Source organism: Stegostoma tigrinum, chromosome 3 (genome assembly GCF_030684315.1).
Source record: "Stegostoma tigrinum isolate sSteTig4 chromosome 3, sSteTig4.hap1, whole genome shotgun sequence".
Lineage (NCBI taxonomy): Eukaryota > Metazoa > Chordata > Chondrichthyes > Orectolobiformes > Stegostomatidae > Stegostoma > Stegostoma tigrinum.
In genome coordinates this window covers 7,918,004-7,943,357 of record NC_081356.1, presented here as the reverse complement: position 1 = coordinate 7,943,357, position 25,354 = coordinate 7,918,004, and the positions used below count along the sequence as shown (strand labels likewise).

Sequence of the window (25,354 nt, the reverse complement as noted above, 5' to 3'; positions counted from 1 at the left end):
GTTATTGCGAAACTAGGAAGGGTTCAGAAAAAGTTTTACAAGGATGTTGCCAGGGTTATAGGGCTTGAGCTATGGGAGAGGCTACATAGGCTGGGGTAATTCTCCATGGAGAATCAAAAACTGAGGGGGGTAACTTTAGGGGTTTCAAAAATCATTCGGGGCACAGATAGACCTTGTCTGTTCACCCTCTTTCCCGCTTCCTCCCCACACCCCGCACGCATGATATCAAATCATGAACATCCCCACTTCTGACCCTATGATGGAGGGAAGGTAATTGATGAAGCAGCTGAAGATGGTTGGGCCTAGGACACTACCCTCAGGATCTCCTGTAGTTATGTCCTGGAACTGAGATGACTGACATCCCACAACCATGGCCATCTTGTGCGTCAGGCATGACTCCAACCACCAGAGTATTTGCCCCCAATACCCATTGATTCCGGTTTTGCTACAGGTCCTTGATGTCACTCAGTCAAATGCAGCCTCACTGCAAGGCAGTCACTCCTCTCCTCTGGAATTCAACTCACTTGTCCATGCTTAAACCAAGTCGATAGCAAGATAATGAGCTGACTGGCCCTGGCAGAACCCAAACTGGACATCATTGATCAGCTGCTGCTTGATAGCACTGCTGATGACACCACTTTACTGATTATCAAGAGGAGACTAATGGGGCATTATTTGGCCAGGTTTGATTGGTCCTGCTGTGTACAAGCCATACTTGGGCAATCTTCCACATTGGCATCTACCCAACAATCTTGGAACTACTGGAACAGCTTGATTTAGGGAGCAGCAAGTTCTGGAGCACAAGTCTTCAGTACTATTGCCGGAAATTGTCAGGGTCAATAGCCTTTTAGTATCCAGTCTCCAACCGTTTCTTGCTATCACATGGAATGAAATCAAATAGGGTGAAGACCAGAATCCGTAATGCTGGGGACCACTGGAGGACAACCCATCTTGGCCGCCTCTCAGCACTTCCAGCTGAAGACTGCTGCAAATGCTTCAGCCTAATCTTTTGCATTGATGTGCTGGGCTCTTCCATCATTGAGGATGGGATATTTGTGGAACCTCCTACTCCAGTGAGTTGTTTAATTGTTCACCATTATTCACAACTAGATGTGGCAGGACTGCACCGCTCAGATCTGATCCATTAGGTGTGGGATTGCTTTGCCCTGTTTATCACTGGCTACTCTCGCTGTTCAGTGTGCAAGTAATCCTGTTTGGTGGCTTCACCAGGTTGAAATGTCATCCTGCTCCTGGCATGTCCTCCTGCACTCATTAAACTAGAGTTGATCCCCTGGTTTGATCGTAATTGGGGGGGGGGCACGGCAGCAGCGGTGGTGTAAGAGAAATATGCTGGACCATGAGGTTACAGATTGTGTTGGAGTACAGTTCTGCTGCTGATGGCCTGTAGCACCTCCTTGGTGCTCAGTCTTGAGTTGCTGGATCTGTGAAGTCTGGCCTACGAGCATAGTGAGTGCCACAAAACACATGGAGGATGTTCTCAGTGTGAAGGCAGGAGTTTGTCTCTGCGCAGACTGTTATTGTCACTTTTACCAATACTGTTATGGACAGATGCAACTGCACCTGTCAAACTAAAAGGATGAGGGCCTGTATGTTTTTCCCCTCGTTGGTTCCCTCACCACCTGCTGCAGAACCAGTCTAGCAGCTGTGTCCTGTAGGACCCAACCAGCTCAATCTAAGTACTGCTGCCAAGTCACTTGGTAGACACTGAAATCCCCCACCCAGGACATTTTGTTCCCTTGACATCTTCAGTGCTTCCTCCTCGTGTTGTTCAACATGGGAGTACTGATTCATCAGATGAGCAAGGACAGGATGTGGTAATCAGGAGGAGATTTCATTGCCAATGTTTAACATGAAGCTATGAGACTTCATGGGGTCTGGAGTCAATGTTGAGGACACCAAGAGCATCTCCCTCCTGATGGTCTAACACAGTGCCACCCTGCAGGTGAGTCAGGACATATCCAGTGATGGCGGTGTCTGAGACATTGTTTGTAAGGTACGATTGTGAGTACAAATGTCAGGCTGTTGCTTGTCTAGTCAGAGACAGCTCTCCCAATTTTGGAGAGGAGGACTCTGCAAGGTCAACAGCGCTGCTTCTGCTGTTGTCTTCTCTGGTGCCTAGGTCGATGCCAGGTGATCAATCCAGTTTCATTTGAGTCTTTGTACCAATTGGTACAATCAAGTGGCTCGCTCGGACATTTGAGCGTAGTTGAGATTCACATTGCTGTGGGTTTGGAGTCACATGTAGGACAGACCAGATGAGTGTACAGATTTCCTCCCCTGAAGGGCATTAGCAAACCAGATGCGTTTTTCCAACAATCGGCAATGATTTCATGATGATGAGCAGTAGATTCTTAATTCCAGACTTTTTTGAACTCCAATTCCATCTGCCACGGTGACATCACCAACCCAAGGAAACCTAACCAGATAAATAGAAAGCGGGACGTAACACCAGCGCTTCGGAGGCTCACTGATGTTACCTAGAATGGTGACGAAACGTCTGAAAACTAACCTTCCAGCTCAGCGAGCAAACTCACATCCAGAACCTTGACCTGAGCTACAAATCTTCTCAAAACTCGCTTTCTTCATTCTCTTGTGAATTGATAAACATGCATTTAACTTCAAGTTGAGAAAATTGGCTAAAGTAATTTCAAAGTTCAATTATTTACCAGTCTGGCAAAAAAGTCAGAATAAGCAAGCAATACATGAGGTGTTTGCACTTTGCCCCACATGCCTCCTGGATGCAAATCTCTATATAGATGCTTTTAAAATTTAAAATCCCAACTTCTCCCAGCCATGTTTTTCAATAAAGTGTGCTGCCAAACCTACCAACCTTAGACCATGGGTTACAAAATTCAGTGTAAACCATGTCTGCACATTGCATTGGACAGGGCGAACAAGTTAAACAGGAGAAATGCACAGATCGTTGAAGCTAATTTAAAACTGAGAAAAAAAGGGAACACAGACAATGGGAACTGCAGGTGCTGGAGAATCCAAGATAAAGTGTGGAGCTGGATGAACACAGTAGGTCAAGCAGCATCTTAGCTCCTAAGATACTGCTTGGCCTGCTGTGTTCATCCAGCTTCACACTTTGTTATAAGGGGAACACCAAGTTTTTAAAAAGAAAAAACTCAGTAGTTATCCTGAAGGAGGAAATACCGGGGAACCAAAACAACATTTGAAATGGCTCTAATCTGATTATGACCTTAATGTAACAATTCAGCCAAATAATTCTATTAAAAAGGTACATTACTACAAGCGACTATGCAAGTTACATTCCTTACAATATGAAACCACAGATGCAACAGCAATGCTCAGGACATGTGATTTCTGCTTGATGTGTAATTTCTATTCTTCCATTTCCAAAAGCACACCCACATTACCATTTGCTGTACAGAATCAGCCATTGCTTTTCGAATTCCTAGTACTTTAAGTAATTTCTCTCCTGTAATTGCTACAGTGAAGTAATCAAGGTTGCTGAAAATACACCATCCCAAAGACACCCTTCATCCTACTATCTTCATGTCTTCAGCATAACTGATGAAATTTCAAGCAAACATTGTATTGGAGGGTCACAGCTTGTATTTTAAGCTTCTGAAAAAACAGCATCTTCTCCTGGGCATACTGATGTGTTTTACTTTGAAAAGTGTTGATCAGAAACAATTATGCTACACTATCACACATTTAATTGAGAGAAGTCATTACAAGTCCTCAGGTTAAAAGAAGGACTCCCCCCGGTAGTGGGAATAGCAGCTCAGTGATTTTTAAAATTTCAAAATAAAAAATGTTATTCAAATGGGTACAAGTTTTAGGGTCAACTCTAAAACAAGTGGCAGGTAGTAATTGAACTGAATAATTAGATTGTTTCATTACAGTGCATGCTGTATGGGTGGTAATATTCAAAAAGCCACAATTCCTCGGTTCTCCTGATATGTATCATTTACACTTGCAGTTCTTTTTTTAAACTCAAAAGTACAGCAAAAACTGTTCATACAGCAAATACATCAGGGACAACAAGCAGATATCTAATAAACAATACTTCAATACTTTAGGCATTTAAGATCTAAAATTGCCCTCAGCTCATTCACATGCAGTTCAATTTAGAGGCAAAATAATACAAGTACATTGAGCTAAAAACTACCATATTGCCAGTGGATGGTAAATATTCCAACTCTCTGCATCGAAAGCTGATACTTCTGACCTCACCCAAAGATAATTGTCCTTTCTGAAAGAGGACATTTACTTCTGGTGCACGAAAAGTGCAATAGCTAACTTTTGCTTTGATGCAAAATGATGGCTCGTTGAGGGTTGGGACCCTTGGTGTGATCCAGCTGGGTCAACATTAGTGCGGATGGATTGTGACACCAATTAGAAAACTAAACTACAAGCTTTCAACATCTGAAAATTTGTAAAAAGGAATGCAGAATGGTAGCAGACCATCACGTTTCACTTGGTGAGCTGAGATGTTTTCCCAGAGGAGGACTGGGTGCCTTAGATTTGGCATAAATTTAGGCATTTAATGGTGACCAATCAATAAAGCATGAAGCCATGAACACAATGCTTTTAATATCCATTCAAATGCCATCATGAGGGAAAAACTGGGCAAAGAAATTGAAGACTCCTCTAACTTGACAGATTACTTTATTTGCTAAACTAACTGCAGGTGAAACTACATTCAGAGATTAGACAGGAAACAGGGCACCAAAAATGAAAGCAAGCAAGCCAGACGATCATCCATGTGTTTGGTTTTTCAAAGTTAGTCATTGTTTAAAATGAACAGCACAAAGGCTTCACCCTGCACAAATCTTAAATTTTAATCTGTCAAATAATCACTATTTAAGAAAGCTACAATCACATCCCTTACTGCAGGACAGATTGATTTGAAAATAAAAAGCAAAAAAGTGCCTAAGATTTCAGTGAAAAGGAGCACAGCTAAGAACAAAGTGGAGAAGGAAAATTTCAGGAGGAATAAAACCCAACCAACTGAGTTTAGAGACAAGGCAATTTCCTGTTCTTGGAGCACTGGTTGGGGGTTAGGGGAACTAATTTATTCTGGATAACCATAGCAGGCCAAGCAGCATCTCAGGAGCACAAAAGCTGGCGTTTCGGGCCTAGACCCTAGGCCCAAAATGCTGGCTTTTGTGCTCCCGAGATGCTGCTTGGACTGCTGTGTTCATCCAGCTCTACACTGTTATCTTGGATTCTCCAGCATCTGCAGTTCCCATTATCACTAATTTATTCTGGATCATGTTTTTCAGAAATACAAAGCCAAATGGCTTTTCCTGAAAAAAGGATGTTTTCAGGAAAAGCAACACTGCTTAGACAATTTTCTTTGGAAAAGGATAAATTTCCTTTTATTTAATTTCCCAATGCACCAAAAAAAATCATAGGTAGTGCAGGGCTAGATCATTAGATGTGCAGACAGGGAAGGTTAAGAGGGAAACAAAAATAAAGAATTCTCAATAGGTATCTAGAGTATTAAATTCTCAAAATCACAGCTAACATTTTATCTTATCTTTCTCCCTAAAAATTTAAGGAGTTCAAAGGCCACTGTATTACAGTGTTCACTCAGGCCAGAGACCACACCGAGGTCACGTCTGGACAATTGCCTGGACAAAGTTAGAAAAATCTTGCATTCTGGATTTTACAGACCACCCTGATACATATGAATCCCCAGAGCACAGAAGCAGTTACTTTAAAGTAACAAGTGGGTGCAGTATCTTCATTGCAAGAGACATGGGGAAAATTGTTCTGTCTTATGCAGTGCGAAGTCACCACAATCCAACTAGACCATACTCTGAAGATGGTTTAACTGGAAGCACACCACACGTCAGGTGAGGGGAAGAGGTTGATGAGTGGCAATCTCAGCCAGTGAGGGAACTGAAACCCAACTGTTGACATCCCTTTACATTCTGCCAATGTCTGGTTTGCAATCAACTTCCAGGATATCCCTGGTTGAACAGCTGTAACATTCAAGTAACTTCTCTGGACAAAGCCAAAAACAACTTGGGGAAACAAATCCCTTACTTGAGAACTTGTATTTAGTCTCAAGACTGCCAATCTACATTTAAAATTGTGGGAAACTGGATCCAATGTGCAGATCTCATACAACTGTAGTCATGCATACTTATTAGCTGGCCGATATTAGTCAGCCCTTCAGCTGAGAAGTTGTTTGAAACTGTTCAACTTGGTGCCCAGCTTCAGAATCAAAAATAGTATGATTATTAGCAATCTATTTTGGCCACCAATTTGCAACAACATACAGATCAGGTACTATGATTACCTCAAATCTACCCTATAGTGGAAGTGAAAAAAATTAAATTCAGGGTGCTAGTATAAAATGTCACAGCCAAACTTGTGTTTACCTTTATTGTCTTGGTCTGAAGTCTGAGACCATTTAATGTGTTGATGGCTTTTTCAGCATCCTTCGGGTCCACATAGTTTACAAATCCATAACCAAGGCTTTGACCTGAAGTAAAGCAAAGCAAAGGACTATATTTAGTATACAAGTGAGTATGAAACACTTAATACTATAGAAAGTGGCCTGTCAAATCACTGCTCAATTCTGCAATTCTCAAACTAAATTCAATTCTACAACAGAACAAAGGCACCACCACAATACAAATTGTGTACATTCAACTGAAGTCAGTTTTACAACTTGATTGGTCAAAATGCAAAGAAACATGGTTAATGAACAACTCTAAAATTGTTGAATGGTAAGAAAAATTGAACAGGTTAAAACAAGTGATATTTATAAACACAACTGATATTCCTCCACTAATCTGACTTGTGTCCTGCTTCTGACCTATAGGAAGGTGGCTGTATTCAAAGAAAAGCTGGGCAGATCAGAGTCATGGGGTGTCAATTATACTTGCTAGACTAGCGTTTATTGTCCATCCTCAAATGTTCCTGAGAAAGGTGACGAGGAGCCACTGAACCACTGCAGTTCACTTGGTAATACTGGAACTGATGGGGATATTCGTTCATTGAGGCTATGCCTCCAGGTGAACTGGTCAAATGTTCAATCGCTTTCACGAATAGATGCTTCAGGGCTGAGAGAGCTTGGACCTGATCTGTTGGTTGCAGAATAGTTGTATCACCCACTGCTAGAGTACCATAGGCCCTTTACTGCAGCTTCAACAGCTGGTCTACTTATTTTTAAGCTATGCTGGTTTCTAGCATATTCCCACAGAGCTAGATTAATCCCTTAGCTTGCTGGTTTAGTAAAGTGAGGGATACAAACAAACTCCATGCTGTCACTACCTTCAGAGAAGCTGGAGAGAACAAAGGACTTAACCACTGAACTTAGCAGCAATCTCAATGCACAACCCCAATTAAATCTTGAACTTGTCCAACTGTAGTATTTATTTCTGTTCACTCCTATCCCCAAGGACAGGCATGTTCTTCAACTACACACTAAATTCTTTCTCTCTCTCTCTCTTCCCTCCTCCCCCGCCCCACCAAAAAGTCTAATGATAACAGTTCCCAGGTGCAATTCTAAACAAAGCCTGCAGTCTTTCATTTGAGCCTTTTCCCATTGCAATTTTATCCAATTTTTCTAAATCAACCTGCTCAGATGTGATCGCACACCTCTGGAGCAGGTAGAACTTGAATCGGGCCTCCCAGTCCAGGGCTAGAGACACTACCACTTCACTGGAGTGAACTTTGGTACGATAGACAGACCAAAATGTGATATTTAAGCTTCAAAAGCATTGCAGAATGCTGCAGTTATAACAGATCACTGAACATCAATTCACACTCTGCATTAATGACTCTAGCAAGTTCTTAAATAAATACAAATTAATACCATCCCTAACCTTAGTAGTTATCCAAAGCAAATTAAATGTACTCCTTCCTGAATTACATGAAGTGTCAAAGCATACATGCTTAGAACAAGTAGAATTCTTGCAATTCACCTTCTGGCTTAAACATGCAGCCATGTGGCAGAAGTGAGCCAGGTTTTCAGAAGCCAATTTTGTTCTCAATCAAACACTGAAAAGGGATAACCTGAGCTCTATTTGGCATTTAGAATACTGAAAACAGAAAATATTACGGCAAAACAAAAAAGCACTTATTTTTAAACTCCTGTCAGAGATGTCAGCATCATTGGCACAGCCAGCTCAAATCTAAGGTGGTGCTGAGGTACCATCTTGGGCCACTGCAGAGGGCAGACACACCCAGTGCTACACAAAACAGGAGTAGGCCATTCAGCCCTGAAAGCCTGTGCCACCATTTCAATATGATATGGCTGATCAAACTCAACCAGAACAGCACAATACTCTAAGCATGGCCTAACTATAAGTGATTTATTGTTACACAAAGACTTGCCATCCTTTTTCAATTCAAACACCCTGACAGAAGAAAACAAGCATGCTGTGCACTTTCTCTACCACCTTATCCACTTGGTTGCAACTTTCAGGGGTGCTATGGGCTTGCACCTGAAGACCCTTCTGTACATCAGTGCTAAGAGTCCTCCATTTACTGTATACTTAGCTCTTGCATTTGGCCTTTTAAATTGCATTACCTCTCTTGCTTGGCTCAAACACCATCTGCCATTTCTCCACCTAGCTTTCCAACTGATTTATATCCTGATTATTCTGACAACATTTCCTCACCATCATACCACTGATATTTTTATCCAAATAGGACATCTGATCCTGGGGTCCCTTGAACAACCTTCCTGCATTTAGTCCTTGCTGCTCTGTTAGCAGTCTATAAAATTTGGAGAGATTTCACACCCTCTGTCCTCTCCAAAAACATACATTAAAAAATCTCCATTCTAAGCCCATGAATTAATCAGCCCTGTCATCACAGCAGTTAGTCTGGTAAAGCTTTGTGGCACTGCCACCATTAACCAAGTCATCCTTCCTCAGACAGTCTGTCAAAGTGTAAACAATACTAGAGGTGCAATCTCACCAATGTCCTGTGCCAATATAACAAGCCATCTTGTTCTTGTATTTAATTCCTGTGCATATTTGAAAGGGAACTCAACAGGGAAGGCCAAGGCAACATTTCCCAGACAATTTCAATGGGCAGAGAAGTTGTTCCAATAAAGCTGATTCAGTAACTTCAGGTGTCTCAGCTAGACAGAAAATGTGTTACTTGAAGAGGGTTCAGAAAAGATTTCAGGATGCTGCCAGGGTTGGAGGGTTTGAGCTACAGGGAGAGGCTGAATAGGCCGGGCCATTTTTTTTTTGGAGCATCGGAGGCTGAGGGGTGTAGCCTTTCATTTTGTGAAGGAATATTTCCCAACGTTTTCCTCCTCAATGGCTTAATTGTAATAGCCATTACAATGGACCCCAGAAAAGGTTATCATCTACTCAGTCATTTTTAAAATCTTAAATGCAATATTAAGGGACGGCTTGATATATATGCCATATAACAGAAGTCTAGGTTATGCAAACATTTAACCTAAACCAGTGAACCTGCAGACATCCTAGTAAATTTGCAGAACAGAACTTCCAAGGGTACGATATTCTGAGTGCACTGCTCGTAATCATACACTTGTCAAATGTCACCAAAATTCAATTAAGTTTGTTTTTTATGAAAAAGTTATATTACTTGGAGTAAATCACAATATTTAGCCCTCCTTCAGAGCAGATGTAAAAAGCTTGACATGGATTTAGCAGCCCACGTATTTTAAAATGTTACCCTGGTACCAACAGATAATCTAGGCTAGGATCAACGTTAGAATGCAGATCTTTACAGATGAAATTGCAGACTCTTGTCTAGTGTGTATTTTTGCAAAGTCACAGATCAGCAAAAACACAGATAAGGAAAAGCAAGGACACAGCACAGCAGATACTATGGGAATTGAGGATGCTGGAGAATCCGAGATAACCAAGTGTGGAGCTGGATGAACACAGCAGACCAAGTAGCATTTTATGAGCTAAGACGCTGCTTGGCCTGCTGTGGTCATCCAGCTCCACATGTTGTTAATACAGCACAGCAGTTCAGAGGAGAAAACCAAGCATACCAGAGGCCCATACAACTTCAGCTATATCCCACAGAGAGCCGTAACAACCGAAAATAGTAGTTAAATACAAGTACACCATGAAACGTGATTTTGAACTGCTGAAAAATTCCATTGTGCACACAATGTTACTGTGTCAAAAAGAACTTATTGGTAAATTTGGGAATGGTCAATGTGTTCTTGACCAGGGAATGCCATTAAAAAGTTAAAGCAGGGAAAATTCTGCACCTCAAAAACAGCAAATGCTGGAATTACTATTCTACTTTAGTACTATCCAAAGTGCAAAACAGTGAAACAGTGAGAGATGGTACAGCAGAAAGAACTCGTACATGGAGTAATGAAGAACACTTGTGACACAAAACAAGCATGAACAAGGCTGTTCTTGCTGTAATTTCTACATAATTTCGTGGCACAGCAAAATTGGAACAGCATGGAAACAGTTTCTGTTCTAGTTCCAAGCTAAAAATTGTCAAAATACTGGCAATTCAGCAAGGTACATTAAATCACAACCTCAACACTAGGTTAAGTTCAGGTAAATGAAAGGTCAGGTGATCTGTTCTGCAGTCTGACTATAGGCCTGGGATGTTTTGTTTATCAGACAAAGGGAAAGACTTGGATTATTTCAGTTAGGCAGCAGTGTGCATGGACACAACAGAAAGACCAAGAAAAACTCATTTTGCAGGTTACAAACCCCCAGGTCACAAAAGATGTTGGAGGTACCAGATCAACAGAATAAACAGACATACCATGCCACAAAAGGGAAAGAAGAGTGTGGGCATCAAGGAGAGCTGATCAGAATTTCAATCTAGGTGAAAAGGTGCACATGCTACACAACATGAAAGGAGAGAATGTCATTTTGACATTTTAAAAAAGTCAATGAACGCAAATGGAAAGCAATTAGTCAGCAGAGGAAAAACTATTTAGTTTTGGAAGATACAAGCCAGATGTTAAAGATAACAGCTCTGAAGTGTGATATCATGTGGGCTTCTACAGATTCCAGCAAAGTTATTCTGGCATGGCCAGAGTAAGCACAATCAGAACAGGCATCGCTGCTGGTGCAGGAGCCGAGGGGACTCAATGAAAACATGAATTACAATGGTCAAAGTCACCGCTCACCAGGGCAGGATTACAGAAGTTATTGTGGGGTTGAGTGTCTTTTTTAGGGCTGTAATTCAGTGCATAGCATGGTATATAGCAAATAAGGAATGTTCCTTTCTCTAGGAATTCTCCTTTTCTAGGTCACTTGTGTTTTAAGTCAAGAGCTTTTGTCATTTGCTACATGGTAGCAAAATGTTCTTTTAGCACTGAAAATTCAAATTTGAAGTTGTCTCTGTATCTCATAACAGGATTTGCTTAGATGGTTTTTCAATTAGAGGTAAAGCCATTTCAAAATACCATGTAAGGCATGCTGAAAATGTGTACTTTCAGCAAGGCATAAGCAAATATAGTGTAATAGTGCGTGTTTACTTTGGGCCAACACACAGGGGCCATTGAACTTCCTACCCTCTGGAAGAAACAAGGCCAAAACTAAACTAAAATCTTGAAACAGATGCCTGAAGTGCCAATCCTGGTCTTAATTCAGAAAAAGCCAAATTTCAAACAGTAGTGACCAAACAGAGTTCAACTGCATCAAGTAATATTTCTTTTTTTTTGTTTTTAATACTAACTTTACAGCAGAGTTTTTTTGGTTAGTGTCTCAATTGCTAAAACAGGCAACTTGCCTGTACAAAAAGTTCTCCCACAAACCTTGGGCACCAAATATGGATTTCCAGAGAAACACCAACTAACCCAAACATCAGGATGGTTAAAACTAAGCTCCTTGATGTCAATAGCTGACATGCCCAGCTAGTTTGGAATCTAGTTAAAATCAGACCTCAAAACATGCTGGACTGAAATTAACCTGGTTATTCATTGCAGGAATGTTTTTAAGTTAAGACAAGAGAACATCTCTTCATATTGAAGATTTTCCATCTTAAAACAGAGATGCCTTGCATCGCATACATGTGTAACAATATAGGTTCTTTAAAAAAAGAAATGTCACTACGAGTACGACAGCAAAACTGACTTGAAGCAGTAATCCTTCTGGCTGAAAGTTTCAAATTTGCATATTTTAGATGTGAAACGCAGCCAAACCTAATCCTATTTTCTCCAGTGTCGGACCTGATTTATAAAGTAACACTACTTGATACTTAAATTTGAATTATTTTCAAGGCATAGGTTGGAGTCGTCATAGAATTCAAATTAGATATACTAACATTGAGGACACCTAAACTATGTCAAGATTATGCAACTGCAAACCATTTGACTAAAAAGTGCTCAGAGCAAGGATCCTTCCTTAAAACCACTCTCACCCCAACTGGAGAGAAGTGTTACTGCAAGCCACATCAAACCAAAAACTCAAGCGTGCAGTCTGGGCACATGAACACAAGTTGAGTTAGAACTTCTCAAAACCAAGCTTAAAATGAAACTCAAAAGGAGAAATGGATTGGAAACAAAGAAATCCCAAAACAGCCCATCCTCAGCAAGTAAATTAAGGGATCAGGTCACTGCTCAGAATGTGTTTTGGGATAAGCTTTCAATTTTTTTTAAGCTTGCTGAGCCAATTGATCTGTGGTGTGCAGACATTTCGTTATGCTTTTAGGCAACATCAAATCTAAGCACTGGTGCTCTGCTCCATTCTGGATTTAAATGATCTTGTCACTTCTGATTCTCTTGTTTTAGAAATAATTATCTTGTGCCCAGTCCAAAGATGTGCAGGTTAGGTGGATTAGCCATGCTAAATTGCCTGCAGTGTCTGGGTGTGTGTAGATTACGTGGATTATTGGGGGGGGGGGGGGGGGGGTGTGGTGGTGGTGGCGGTGGAATGCTTTGAGGGTTGGTGTGGACTTGTTGGGCCAAAAGGGCCTGTTTCCACACTGTAGGGATCTTATGGATTACGATGCAGGCTACTATGTGTTTGTTATATGGAGTCCTGTGTTGAAAACCAGGCTTCCAGAAATTCCCTTGCATGTCTGATGTTCACTTGTCCCAGTCTGGTCACTGTTTGTGTGTAATACTGGTATCAAGTTTTTACTTTTTACTGGGACAAACAAACACCAGGCTTGCAAGGGAACTTCTGGAAGCCTGGTTCTCAACACCAGACTCCATTAACAAAGAGAAAAAAGACCCCATATACAGACCGCTGCTAAAGAAACAGAACCAGAAGCAAGACCATCACACCAGAGAATCCCAAATCTGGAAGGAAGAAGAACACCACATGATTCAGAGGTCACACTAATTATGTTATCTAGAAGCTAACGAAACATCTGCACATCACAGAACCGCCAGCTTGGCAAGCTAACAAGCAACTGCATCCACGACGCAAGCTACAAACTTTTGCTAAGACCTTCAAAGCTTTCACTTACTTCAGAGAGATAGTAGGAACTGCAGATGCTGGAGAATCGGAGATAACAAGGTGTAGAGCTGGCTGAACACAGCAGGAAAACTGACTTTTCAGGTCTAGACCCTTCTTCAGGAAAAAAAGGATCTAGACCAGAAATGTCAGCTCCTGCTCCTCGACCTGCTGTGTTCATCGAGCTCTACACCTTGTTATTTCATTTACTTCATCCAGCTTCCTGGAGTTATTAGAAGAGCGGTAAGTCACTCCAAACAGCTTGCAGTTTCAAGCATTTTACCCAAAGAAAATTGCAGAGACTACAAGAAGCAGTTTTTCCTCAAGGTGCAAAACCAGTCAGTTGAGGAGTGAATTACAATACTGATGCCAAATTAAAATGAATTAAGCTGGTATTGCCCATTCTCCTTAGTCTTTGCTTCTTAAACCCTTTCCAGTTTGGCTGAATTGATAGCCACATGATAGTTATCAATTCACAGATTAAATGATATTAGTGCATGCCAAGCCTTTGGCGTTGATCTTGAACTCGTCATTGTCTACAGGAATAGTGCCAGATGACTGGACGATAGCAAATGTGGTTCCCCTGTTCAAGAAGGGGAGTAGAGACAACCCTGGTAATTATTGACCAGTGAGCCTTACTTCAGTTGTTGGTAAAAGTGTTGGAAAAGGTTATGAGAGATAGGATTTAAAATCATATAGAAAAGAGAATAATTTGATTAGGGACAGTCAGCACGGATTTGTGAAGGGTAGGTCGTGCCTCACAAACCTTGAGTTCTTTGAGAAGGTGACCAAACAGGTAGATGAGAGTAAACCGGTTGATGTAGTGTATATGGATTTCAGCAAGGCGTTCGATAAGGTTCCCCACAGAAGGCTATTGCACAAAATGCGGAGGGATGGAATTGTGGGAGATGTAGCAGTTTGGATCATAAATTGGCTTGCTGAAAGACGACAGAAGGTGGTAGTTGATGGGACATGTTCATCCTGGAGACCAGTTACTAGTGGTGTACCGCAAGGGTCGGTGTTGGGTCCACTGCTGTTTGTCGTTTTTATAAATGACCTGGATGAGGGCATAGAAGGATGGTTAGTAAATTTGCAGACAACACCAAGGTCAGTGGAGTTGTGGATAGTGACAAAGGATGCTGTAGGTTACAGAGAGACATAGATAAGCTGCAGAGCTGGGCTGAGAGGTGGCAAATGGAGTTTAATGTGGACAAGTGTGAGGTGATGCACTTTGGTAGGAGTAATCGGAATGCAAAGTACTGGGCTAATGGTAAGATTCTTAGTAGTGTAGATGAGCAGAGAGATCTCTGTGTCCATGTAGACAGATCCTTGAAAGTTGCCACCCAGGTCGACAGGGCTGTTAAGGCAGTATACAGTGTTTTAGCTTTTACTAATAGAGGGATCGAGTTCCGGAACCAAGAGGTTATGCTGCAGCTGTACAAAACTCTGGTGCAGCCGCACTTGGAGTATTGTGTACGGTTCTGGTCACTGCATTATAAGGAGGACATGGAAACTTTGGAAAGGGTGCAGAGGAGGTTTACTAGGATGTTGCCTGGTATGGAGGGAAGGTCTAATGAGGAAAGGCTGAGGGACTTGAGGCTGTTTTTGTTAGAAAGAAAGTTGAGTGGTGACTTAATTGAGACATAATATAATCAGAGGGTTAGATAGGGAGAGCCTTTTTCCTAGGATGGTGACGGCGAGCACGAGGGGGCATAGCTTTAAACTGAGGGATGAAAGATATAGGACAGATGTCAGAGGTAGTTTCTTTACTCAGTAGTAAGAGAATGGAACACTTTGCCTGCAGCGGTAGTAGATTCGCCAACTTTAAGTACATTTAAGTCGTCGTTGGACAAGCATATGGATGTACACGGAATAGTGTAGGTTAGATGGGCTTCAGATTGGTACGGTAGGTCGGCACAGAGGGCCGAAGGGCCTGTACTGTGCTGTAATGTTCTATGCTCTTATGTTCACACTCAGACAATACTACATCATTGAAATGCTGTCTTTTGGATGAGGTGCTAAGGCACATTCCAGTGTCCTGCTTAAATACAATGTTCTGCAAGCACAAAATTCTTCAATTTAGAACGGAGTAGCCCCATTAACTGTTTGTGGGGCCTTGCTATGTAGTTGAACTATTTGTAACTGCCACTTCTAAAGTATACAAAACTGTATCCCAGGCAGGTAAAAGACATTGGACAAATACCATTTGTTTCTAACTTGCCAACTATGCACTCCTACATTCCCCCCCAAAAAATAGACAAACTACTTCTGCACAGGATACCTGTAGGTTCCAACCTAAAAAATAGAGACAATACTTTCCATTTTGCAGCAATTCCAAGTATACAAAAGTTTCTCATGGATTTGATCATTGGTTAAGTCTGTACAAAAGCATGCTTTCAGCATGTGCTCAACTGGGCCAATTTTTAGACACAACTAAACACCATTTTAGTTTCAAATCATACACCACCCCAGATTCAGCACTATTTTATTACCGAGTATCCCAGTTTAGGATGCTGGTTTATTGTTTCTGCCCCCCCCCCCCACAATTACTCATTTGAACATTTCAAACTATATCTTTTGAACTACTAGGGCCAGAGTTTATGGGATTATGCCAACCATAATCCCAAACTAAACTAGTCCCATCTGCCTGCGCTTGGCTCAGACCCTGCCAAACATTTGTTTTAGCCAAAAATGTCTTCAATGTTATCACTGTATGTGCACCCATTACCTCCTCTGGAAGTTCATTCCACACAATTACCAAAAATAAATCTCACCGCCAATCATGAAATCCTCTTACTACTTAGAATCATAGATTTGACAAGTGTATTGGAGTCTCTCTTGCTACAATTTTCAACTTTTCAGTATGTCCACGGACAATGACAAAGCTGAAACTACTTAAAGGAAAAGATAAGTGATTTACTACAACTTATCAGAAACAAGTATTCCTAATCCTTTGTCACAGCACACTTTACCAGGTTATTTTTTAGTTATACGAAAACTGCTAGAAGTGGCTGATAAACCTAAGCATTTGACTTTTCACCACCAAAAGATTTTCTTACCCAGGCAAAACACAAGTTAGGAGGAGGAATGCACCATTTAACATCTAAACTGCAACCTTTCCTCATAGGATGAGCCCTTCATCTCAGTAATGAATCATTTTCTCTGCATTGCTTCTAATACAATTAAATCTCATTAAGTAAAAACTCAGTATTGCAAATGTTGTTTCAATGTCTTGCCTAAAGTACAGAAAAACTTCCCTTTACTTCATAAATTAGTAATAATATTCAATTTCCCTTCATAATCAGCTGCTGTACCAACATAAGAGCTCACGACTCATACCAGGCCACATACTTTCCAGGTACTATGAAAGGCAAACTGTAATGTTCTTGAATTATGCTGCTTTGCTCTTTTTTCTACCAGGGGACATTCAGAGTCCTGGAGCATGAGTATAAGGCATAAGATTCAGACTATCAAGTCTCCTCTGACATTCAATGAGATTTGAAATGATATGAATAATTCTTACGTTCACTTCCCAGCCTTATCCCAATAGCCCTTAATTCCCTGACTGACAAATCTCAGCCTTTAAATACCCTCAGTACATTCACTGTATAAGAATTAGATTCACAACCCTCAAATTCTCTGCCTGAAATATGCAACCCATTATTCTGAGAGTGTGCCTTTTGGTCTTATACCTTCTCAAAAGGGGGAAAAACTACTTTTTCACGCTGTCAAATCCACTAAGAACTGTATATATTTCAGGAAGGTAGTCATCTCTTTCTTGCTGTGATCACAATATTCTAGTTGTGGTCCAGCTTGTATAGTTCCAGCAAGACCTGCTAATTTTTGTATTCTGTTCACTTTGAAATAAAGACCAACATTCCATTTACTTTGTGGATTCTAGTTTTTTTTGATATCAGAGTGCCCAAATCTCTCCTGTGCCATTCTGTAGTTTTGCTTCATTTAATTAGAATTCAGCTAGGATCATAGGAAAAAAGGTACAAGCCATTCAACCCCTTGAACCTGCTCCACTATTTGATAGGCTACAGATCAGCCATGATCCTAACTCCATATGCTTGCCTCAGGCACATATCCATTCATGTTTATCAATCTATTTCAAATTTAAATTTAAACAATTGACAGTGTTGACCACCATTTCAAGCGTGTTCAAAATCTCCACTACCCTTAACATGGAGAAGTGTTTTCTGGCATCTCTCCCTAATGGTCTGGCCCTAATTCTCAGTCTATATGCAGATTTTAGAATTTCTTGACCAGAGGAAAATGCTGGTCCTTATCCTACCTTTTCCTGTTAATACCATGAAGGCCTCAACTAGATCGCTGCTTAAGCTGCTAAATTCTAGCAAATAATCTGGCTATCATCTTTGTAAACCAGTGCTGAATTCCTGCTAGCCAAAATATTCTAAGGAGTGGTGCCCAGATCCGCTTTCAGTAAGTAGTAACATGAGGTCTAACTAGGGTTTTGTATAGTTGCATCATAATGTCTGCCACGTTATACTCAAGCCCTTTAAATATGAAAGCCAGCAGTGTCTCTTCTTCCTGAAGTGTTCAACTTCAGGTTTCCTGCCACCACCCCGCCACCCCCCACACCCCCACCCTATATGCACCATCTGCCAAGGTTCTGCCCACTCACTTGACTGGTCTGTAACCTTTTCTAACCAGCACCCTCAGCAGTTTCTTCCCACTGTGTCATCTACAAACTTGATTTCACATTTGTCATCCAAATCATTTTTTAATTAAAACTGTCACCAAAACAATCCCTGTGGCACCTTATGGATAGCAATCCTGAAAACACCCCCTTATTCCTACTGTCTATTATTGACTCAATCTTCTGTCCATGTTATGTACCAGCACCAACATCATGGGGTCTCATGTAACTGAATGTGTGGTACATTCAAACAAGATTTCTTTCAATTCTTCCCCTCCATCTATCCTGCTTGTTAACTACCTAGAGAATTCTAATAGAGATTTATCAGGCACAATTTCCCCTTCATGAAGCCACACTGACTCTGCTTGATATTACTTTTAGATGTTCTCCCACATCATTTTTCTAGTTTATAGATTTTTCACAAACCTTAAGCTATAGTTCTATATAGTTGCCCATTCTTTTTCTTCCCTTGTTATTTAAGGAATGTTGCATTGGCAGTTTTCCCAATCCTCTGGGAATGGAGAATTTTTACCTGCAATCACAACCTAATCATATTGCTCAGACTAAGGCTATGCCCTCCTTATGACTTTCCAATCCATCTTAGTGACGTTATTGACTCACCTCCACATTCAGTCTCTTTGTCCAAGCCAAGAATTAGAGGTCTCAGCACTGTTCCATTTATACACAGTTTTGGAATTGTTACAAAATGAACATTTAACATTAGGTATCAGTCAATACAGTTTGTTAAATGTGAACCTAACCGTTAAACCCCAAAACTCCATGTCTTCACTCAAGGTATTGGTGGGGTGGGGGGGGGGGGGGGGGGGCAGCGCAAGTAACAAAATCAATTTTAACCTGCTTTAGTTGTTCTAATGAAGAAATGGTTGGGCTTGGACACGACAGGAGCACATCCAACCCTAGATCGGACAGTTGAGTGTTCTAATACCCTTAGACTCTGAGGCCTTACTAGTGAGTTAACTATTATCTGGTTTCCAAGCAATTCATTGTAGGGGGTTGATTAAATTTTAATCTTTATCAAGAAAATTCTCACTCCTGCTCCTTCACAGCTTCAAGCAAATATTCAATGTCACTTATTAGGCATCACGGTGACTGTTCGTCATTGCTTCAGTGCCATAGACCCATATTCGATTCAACCCTCAGGTGACAGTGCAAACTCCAAACAGACATTCTCCCTGTGTCCATGTGGGTTGCCTCCCAGAGTCTAAAGATGTGCAGGTTAGGTGGATTGGCCATGCTAAATTGCCCATACCGTCCAGGGATGCACAGGCTAAATGGATTAGCGATGAGAAACGGAGGGTTACAGGGATAGGGTGCTTCTGGGTGGGTCGCTCAGAAGGATAAATGGCCTGCTTCCACAAGCCTAGAAGGAAAAGTTACATGAAAAGCATAATTTGCAGCATGTACATAAAGTTCAAAGAAAACGTACTTTTAGTTTAGATATTCCTCAAAAAAAGGAGCTAACTTTTTCAGCAAATGAAAAAAAAGGAAGCCCAGGGCACCAATAACCTCTACTTGTGAAGCTAGAGAACCAGACATTTGCACAATGCATGTACAAAAGTGTGACATCTTTGCGGTTTCAATGGCAGAAGCTAAGAGTAGTCACTAACCAGAATCCAGCAGATATCAAATTTTATAATGAGGAACTGAGAAAGTTTATGTAAAACTTAAAAATTATGAATAGTGAGATCAATTCCGAATTGCTCCAAAGTAGTGAATTGCTTCCTCTTAGAATGTACACATTCTTTGAATGCAATCAATACTGTGGAAGTTCAAACACAGCCTGTATCAACTCAGCTGAAGAGGTGATGGAAGCTATGGGCTCATTTGTGGTCATGTTTGTAGACAAATGGTGCAAAATCAATTACAAAATAGGAAATCAGTGTCAGATATGGATTACCAGATGTTGCCAAAGGCAAGGGAATGAAATACGGCAAAAGCAATGCGCAAATTGAGCCATGAATAGCAGCAATCAGGGATAGTTAATTGGAGGTAATTCTCTGCGAGTAATGCCTTTTAGAAGATGACACGATTTCCCCAAGACCCCCCCCCCATGGAAAAAATACACAGGGAAAACAAGCAGGACAAAATAATGGAGGCAGGAAACTGTATCATAGGGGTATTCTTGTTTCAGCTGTACAGAAATAATACTGGGTTACAATGCAGACCCGTCAGGTATAGGATGGTTTATGTCAAAGAAGCACAGATTAAATTTAAATCTGAACTGTATGTCATCTAAAATTCACTTAAAATGGTCAGCATTGTAAAGATTGAGCAACACAAGCATACTAACAGTTCAAAGCAATCAGGCCTGCTGCCTCCATTTGTCGAGATCTTGGAGTGCAGGTGCATAGTTCCTTCAGAAGTGGAGTCACAGGTGACTAGGATAGTGAAGGCAGGGTTTGGTACACTTGTCTTTATTGGTTAGTGCATTGAGTATGGGGTTGGGAGGTCATGTTCCAGCTGTACAGGACATTGGTTAGGCCACTATTGCATGCAATTCTGGGTGCACTGCTGTAGGAAGGATGCTGTGGACCCTTTCTAGCTTCACAATAGATTTGAGGATGTTGCCAAAAATCAGGGTTTCAGCTATCGGGAGAGGCTGAATAGCCTGGGGCTTCAGAGGTTGAGGGGTGACCTTATATAGAGGTTTATAAAATCATGAGGCGCATGGACAGGGTGAACAGACAAGGTATTTTTCCCCCAGGTTTCAGAGTCCCTAACTACGGGCAATTAGTTTAAGCTGAGAAGCAAAGATTTAAAAAAGGGACCCAGAGGGATTGAAATTTGGTTATATGTTTTAAAATGCAGAGGGTGGTTTACATATGGAATGAGCTGCCAGAGGACGTGGAGGCGGCTTGTACAATTACAACATTTAAAAAGGCATCTGGATAGGTACGTGAATAGGAAGATTTAGAAGGATATAGGCCAAATGCTGGCAAGTGGGGCTAGAGATTTATCTAGGTTACCTTGTTGGCATGGACAAGTTGGACCACAAAGATCATTTTCTCTGCAGTAGGTCTGACTGAAACCACATTTAAATGAGTCATCCAAACACAAATTTGCACACTTACTTTTTAAGATTGTCTTTGTGCATTATAAATTATGGTTTAGAAATCAAGGATGCCAAGATTTCAGGAACAGATAAAGCTCAGAATCTGGCAGGTGTAATTTAACAGCATGAAATGATGCCTTTCTTTAGAGTCATACAACACAAACAAGCATTTCAGTCTTAATCATTGCCAACCATAATCCCAAACTGAGCTAGTCCCACCTACCTGCAACTTGGCTCACATCACTCCAAATATTTTCTATTCAGGTACTTATCTAAACATCTTTTAAACACTAACTGTAGCCACGTCCACCACTTCCTTGAATTCATTCCACGTACAAACCACTAAAAACGCCTTTTTTAAAAGGTGAGAAGAGATTTAAAGACATGTCCCCTTGTCTTGAAATGTGTGCTTCTCCTAACGCATGTAAATCATATCTTTCAGAATCACTTCCAACAACTTGCCCAAAGTCAGACTCGGGTGTAGTGTTCCCAGGCTTCTCCTTATATCCATTCTTAAAAAGGCACATTAGACACCCTATCATTTAGTACCCATCCATATTTTAGATGAATCAAATATTTATGTAAGGGGCACTCAAACACCCCAAAGTCTTGGGATACCCTCAATCAGGTCCTGGAGATGCGACCACTTGTATTCTAAGTCCTCCAGGGACAAATAACGAACAGTAACAGCAGCAAGGTCTTACAAGTTAGCAGGAACTTGTTCCACATCACTACGTTGACAAGACAAAGTCTGAATGAGTATAAAAATCAGATTTTGTCTTAAAATTCACTGGTTAGAAAACTGCTAGAATAATGCGTTCAAATATAGGCTCCATGGTTTTGGAAAAAAGGGTGCAGTGGAGTTTTACTAGACTAGTACCAAGGATGAGAGATTTCAGCTATTTGAGTTTTTGGCCCTAGATCTTCATCCCAATATTCTCACTTACTGAGGAAGCCAAAACACTCAAGTGGTTCAAACTGCTGTGCCACAATTGTAACCCAAAAGCCTGCTCACATAAAAAAGGTAAACATTGGTCCTTTTGAGGCAGACGGACAGAGGCATAGGGCAAACAATTTGTTCACAACAGAAGTTAAATACTGGAGTGCGTAACCTGGGGGCTATGAGTGTGCAAATTAATGCAATTAAGGGAAGTACTAGAGAAACTGAATAGCCTAAAATCATTTAGCTCCATATCCTAAATTCTAGTATTTTATACTAGTGTTCGAGAATAGTTCCAGCTGTGTGCAAGCATGTAAATCATATTAAAGAAAGGAAGAGAAGTAGACTTGCAGCAGTTGAGAAAATGCTGAAAGAGAGGAAATCTTAACAGTAAAAAGTCAGTTTTAATCAAAGTGAAAGTTGAAGACAAAGATTAGCCCTGATTGTAATAAATGGGACTGTTCTGTTGTTAAACACCCAGCTTTCTTGCTTAAGGGACACTGCATAATCTACAAATCCAGATGGCCCTAATGTTAATATCCACAGCTTGTTCACAATTGCTGACAGGCAAAAATGAGTATCATAACTGAATTACTTCCATTCCTTTCTCCCAGTAACAACAGAATTTAAATTTTTTGAAACGGCTGCACTGTCATCGCCACAAAAGACAATGAAGGGATACTTGTTAGAAACCTTTAAAATTAAAAGATTGATAATGTAGATGAAGAATGAATTTCTATTTGAAGATCAAAACTTTGACCAACAAATATAACAATCAGTAATAAATCAAATGATCAATGCATTGGAAACATTTGCCAGAATATTGGACTTGCTGTCACAAAATTAACCACCTGTGATTAGACTGGTAAGGTCTTTATTTTCCTTCCTTTACAATGGGAGAGGGGATGATACTGGCAGGGTGCTGGAGTGCAATCAAGTAAATACTGGAAGCAGCACACGTATGTCATAAAACACCAGAGACCTGATGGTCTACTTCTACGTGGCTTTTTTTATGCAAAGCAATATTCTCTTCAGAGGAGAGATGGCAATAGGAAAACTTAATACGAGACTCAAACTTAGAGGGTTTAGACAGGGACCAGTGGAAAAATGTTTTCTAGTGGCATACAGGCTGTAGCTGAATGATCCAAAAAAATTAGGCTAAGTGACAAAAACAACCAAATATTGAGAAGCTCTGTAGCTCGGGTTGAGGTTCCAGACGTAAATTTGCTTGCTGAGCTGGAAGGTTCGTTTTCAGGCATTTCGTCACCATTTTAAGTAACATCAGTGAACCTCTGGTGAAGCGCTGGTGTTATGTCCCGCTTTCTATTTATCTGAATAGGTTTCCTTGGGTTGGTGATGTCATTTCCTGCATTGGTGATGTCATTTCCTGTTCCTCAGAAAAAGAACAGGAAATGACATCAACTTAAGGAAACATAAATAGAAAGCGGGACTAACACCAGCGCTTCACCGGAGGCTCACCGATGTTACCTAGAATGGTGATGAAACGTCTGAAAATGAACCTTCCAGCTCAGCAAGCAAACTTACATCCAGAACCAAATATCTTGCTAGATGAGGAAAAAAAGCTGCATGCAGATAGGAACCAGAATGAACTTTTAAAAAAAGGAAAGTAGTTTTCCAAAAGGACTAATTTTGCCAATTTCAGGGTTTTACAGAAAGGATAGTTGAATTAATTAACTAGATAGCTCCTTTGAACAGATTCTTATTGTACCCATTGCTGTAGGACTCAGCTTGTTAGAATAAATTTAAAACAAGCAACATGAAAGTAAACTTGTTTTTAAGATGGAAAAACCATTTCCACGGGCTAAGGATCTCTTCTGTACTGCAATTCTGATACAATTGGCAAGTAGAAAAGAGCTGCAGACTAGAGAGCATCCAAATAAGGGAAATACAGAAAACTGCCCACAATTATTCTATACTTATATTGTTGTTAACAAGTGGCTACAACACTAAACCAAACAGAACATACAACTCAAGTGCGAAGATACCTGTTATTTTGTCCCGTACTAGTTTGCAGGATTCTATTTCACCAATGCTGCCAAACAGGCTTTTGAGTTCTTCTTGTGTCATGTTTTGAGGCAAGTAGTTGACTATCAAATTGGTTTTGCTGTCCTCTGGCATGGTGTTACTGTCAACAGGAGATGAGCAGTTGTTTGTACCAGTGTTGGTGTTTGAAGGACCATTTGTAGTATTATTACAAGTTGGACCATTTGACAGTTGTGTTTCCATTGCAGCAATTACCTGCTATGAAGAGACAGAAATCAAGTGTTACCTTTTTGAATTCATTTAAGAGTCATTTAACACAGCCACAAGACTTAATTAAGCTCCCCCCACACCCCAGAAATGGCAATATGACATTTAAGAGTTTTAGGAAAGCTACAATTTAAGCCCCATCTTTATGACTTGCAGGTTAATATACAGCTTTTGCTGAAGAGGGCAGAGAGGTGACATTTATTTCCAACCTGATGCACATATGAAAATTGGTTGTAGCCATAGATGACAAATCATTCCCTTACTATACCAGTGTACAAACAGATAGGCTTTCAGAAGTTCATACTTAAATTTCAATCACCATTGCAAGCAAGAGTAGGAAAAAAGGTGATAACAACTGATGGGATTCAGTGAATGGTATTCTCCAAATATCTATACTGGGGCCTTAAGTATGCACATTTGGACATCCAGGATACAGATGACCAAGCAAGACGACAAGCTGAATGTGCAGATAAGTACAAATAGTTATAAAAGAAACAAGTCAAATAAAGTGAAAGGCAAAAAAACAACTTCATGAATCAATGCTTCTCATTCTACATAAAACAGAATTTTGTCACTGGTGAGAAATAACTAATGTGGAGCAAAATATTTGAATGTCCATTCTAAGAAAAAGCAAAGTTGGTGACCAGGTACTGAAAGTCCAAAAATTAAAAAAACAACTTTATCTCAAGGTAACAAGATATGCCATCTCACTGCACAAAGTGTTTGCAGGTCTGAATAAGCCAATTCATTTTTTAAAAATTGCTCCTTGATGAATAGTTCTAACATAGTTATGTCAAATTACATCAAATGTCTTGCAATCAGGTCTTTAAGCATGCATTTATGATCAATTAACCTGTAAGTCAGTATGGAACTTTAACATTATTATAATTAGAACTTGTGACATGTTGAAAGCAATACGCACAATACAAGAATGCAACAAGCAAAATGTTCAGTTACATATTCATAAGAATGTAACAATTTAACTTCACAATTCCAACTGGAATTTACTACAGGTGTTACCAAGT

At 40.5% G+C, this 25,354-nt stretch overlaps 1 protein-coding gene across 5 annotated transcripts in view; it reads right to left on the bottom strand.

The window, feature by feature from the left end:
- LOC125451284 (ELAV-like protein 2) overlaps positions 1 to 25,354 on the bottom strand; it is a 108,846-nt gene that overhangs the window by 57,589 nt on the left and 25,903 nt on the right. For 4 of the 5 annotated variants that reach the window (XM_048528247.2, XM_048528251.2, XM_059642816.1 and 1 more), the window contains 2 exons: positions 24,065 to 24,320; positions 6,384 to 6,487 (listed from right to left, as the gene is read on the bottom strand). In XM_048528247.2, coding sequence (XP_048384204.1) covers positions 6,384 to 6,487; positions 24,065 to 24,320 — 360 coding nt within the window. The remainder of the gene's footprint in view (positions 1 to 6,383; positions 6,488 to 24,064; positions 24,321 to 25,354) is intronic. The other variant, XM_048528250.2, reaches the window with a different exon arrangement.